Raw genomic sequence first — 1,889 nt, forward strand, 5'->3', positions numbered from 1 at the left:
AAAGGCAATAGGCAATAATACAAATTATTTTAAATTCTATGAATATAACCAAGTCTGATTTAGAAAGAATATTTTCGGGGCTGTTATGGAAGTTCAGGTGAAATGAGGAGCAAGAAATTTGGTATCAGAGACTTAGGATTAGGAGGGAAAGAAATGGTTTAATAACAAAAAAGGTATTCAATGAACTCAGTACCTATTTGAAAATGTTTATACTTGTAGATGCAAGAAATGGTGGGCGAAATGTGGCTAAAGCAATTTTTTTTTTCTTGCTAGATGTGTCTTTTTTTTTTTTTAAAGATTTATTTATTTATACAAGCACTGGGTACAGTCAGAAACGCGGGAGGGTGAGAGAATTCACCAGAGCCAGAGTGGGTTACAGAACATGCAGACTGACAAAATACACTGCTGAAGGGAGCAGTGGGCAGCAGGAGAGGTCTGCGCACCATGTGGGACCCTCGTTGGCAGCCGGGGATCGAACCGGCGCTGCAGAGGCTGTGGGCAGCTTCGCAGCCCAGCGCTCAACAGCTGCACCACCAGGGGAGGCCCTAGATGTGTCTATCTTGGTGAATCCATGTTTTGTTTTTTTTTTTTTAAACTCAAATATTTCCTGAGAATAGCACAATTAAATTTGTGAGTATAGCATACTATGAAATAGACTGAAATTTACTAACACATTATCCATTTATTTGCATGCATGGTTCTCATCATACAATGATTATTATTAAAGTCAGATGACTTTAGGACCACCAATGTATCTAGTTATTAATTTTCTCATGGCCTCTTTAACCTCCTTATTCCTCAAACTGTAGATGAGGGGGTTCAACATGGGGATCATAACTGTGTAGAACACAGATATGACTTTGTTTTGTTCAGTTGAGTAGCTGGACTTGGGCATGACATATATGAAGGTGATGGTCCCATAGAAGAGAGTGACAGCTGTGAGGTGGGAGGTACAGGTGGAGAAGGCTTTGCGCCGTCCTTCTGTAGAGCGCATCTTCAGGATTGCGAAGAGAATATAGACATAAGAAAGAGCAATGATAAAGACGGTGACCACAATGATGGAGCCAGAAGTGATGGCTGGAATTATTTCAAAAGTAAAATCATGTGAGCAAGAAAGCTTCAGAAGTGGTGAATAGTCACAGAAAAAGTGATTGACTTTATTTGGTCCACAAAAGGACAGATTTAATAAACAGCCAGTAAATGTCCAAGCATTCAAACATCCACCTAGGTAGGATATCCCCTCTAAGAGGATACAGACTCTGGGGGACATATGAGTGGAATAGAGCAGGGGGGAGCAGATGGCCACGTAGCGGTCATAGGCCATGGCAGCCAGCAGGAAGCACTCAGCTGACCCAAATGTCACCACAGAACAGAGCTGGGCTACACAGCCAGCAACAGGGATAGAGGTTCTTTTCCTAAGGAAACCCATGAGCATGACAGGTGTGACTGATGAGGAGTACCCAATGTCTACAAAGGCCAAATGACAGAGGAAAAGGTACATAGGGGTATGTAGCTGAGGGCTATTTCTGATTAACACGATGATGCTGACATTGCCCATTAAAGTGACTATGTAGATTCCTAGAAACAGAACAAACAAAATGGCACAAACTGTAGAGTCCTCTGTTAACCCCAAAATAATGAATTCTGTCACAGTTGTGTAGTTTCCAGTCCCCATCTATAATGGGAATAGTACCCACTGAAAGAAAATATGTGAATATTAGAATAGAAAGGAATGTTGTAATTTGAATAATTATTTTTACAATGGCTCTATAATAAAAATCACAAAAACATACACACAGTAAGTTTTGGTAGGAAGTGCTTTTAAACACAATAATTTATGAAAAATTTGATAATATATGTTTATTAATATAAGGACAGAAAGACTGGGG

The 1,889-nt window shown here is 40.0% G+C and overlaps 1 protein-coding gene across 1 annotated transcript; it reads right to left on the reverse strand.

Annotated features, from left to right (window-relative positions):
* Positions 1-235: 235 nt before the first annotated feature.
* Positions 236-1,675, reverse strand: OR5P3 (olfactory receptor family 5 subfamily P member 3; the record flags this gene model as incomplete). The annotated part of the gene is made up of 1 exon (XM_084254475.1): positions 236-1,675. The coding sequence occupies one exon, from the start codon at positions 1,673-1,675 to the stop codon at positions 728-730; it is 948 nt and encodes a 315-aa protein (XP_084110601.1). The 3' UTR covers positions 236-727.
* Positions 1,676-1,889: the final 214 nt, after the last annotated feature.

This window comes from Talpa europaea (assembly GCF_964194135.1).
Source record: "Talpa europaea genome assembly, chromosome: 1".
NCBI classification, from domain to species: Eukaryota; Metazoa; Chordata; class Mammalia; order Eulipotyphla; family Talpidae; genus Talpa; species Talpa europaea.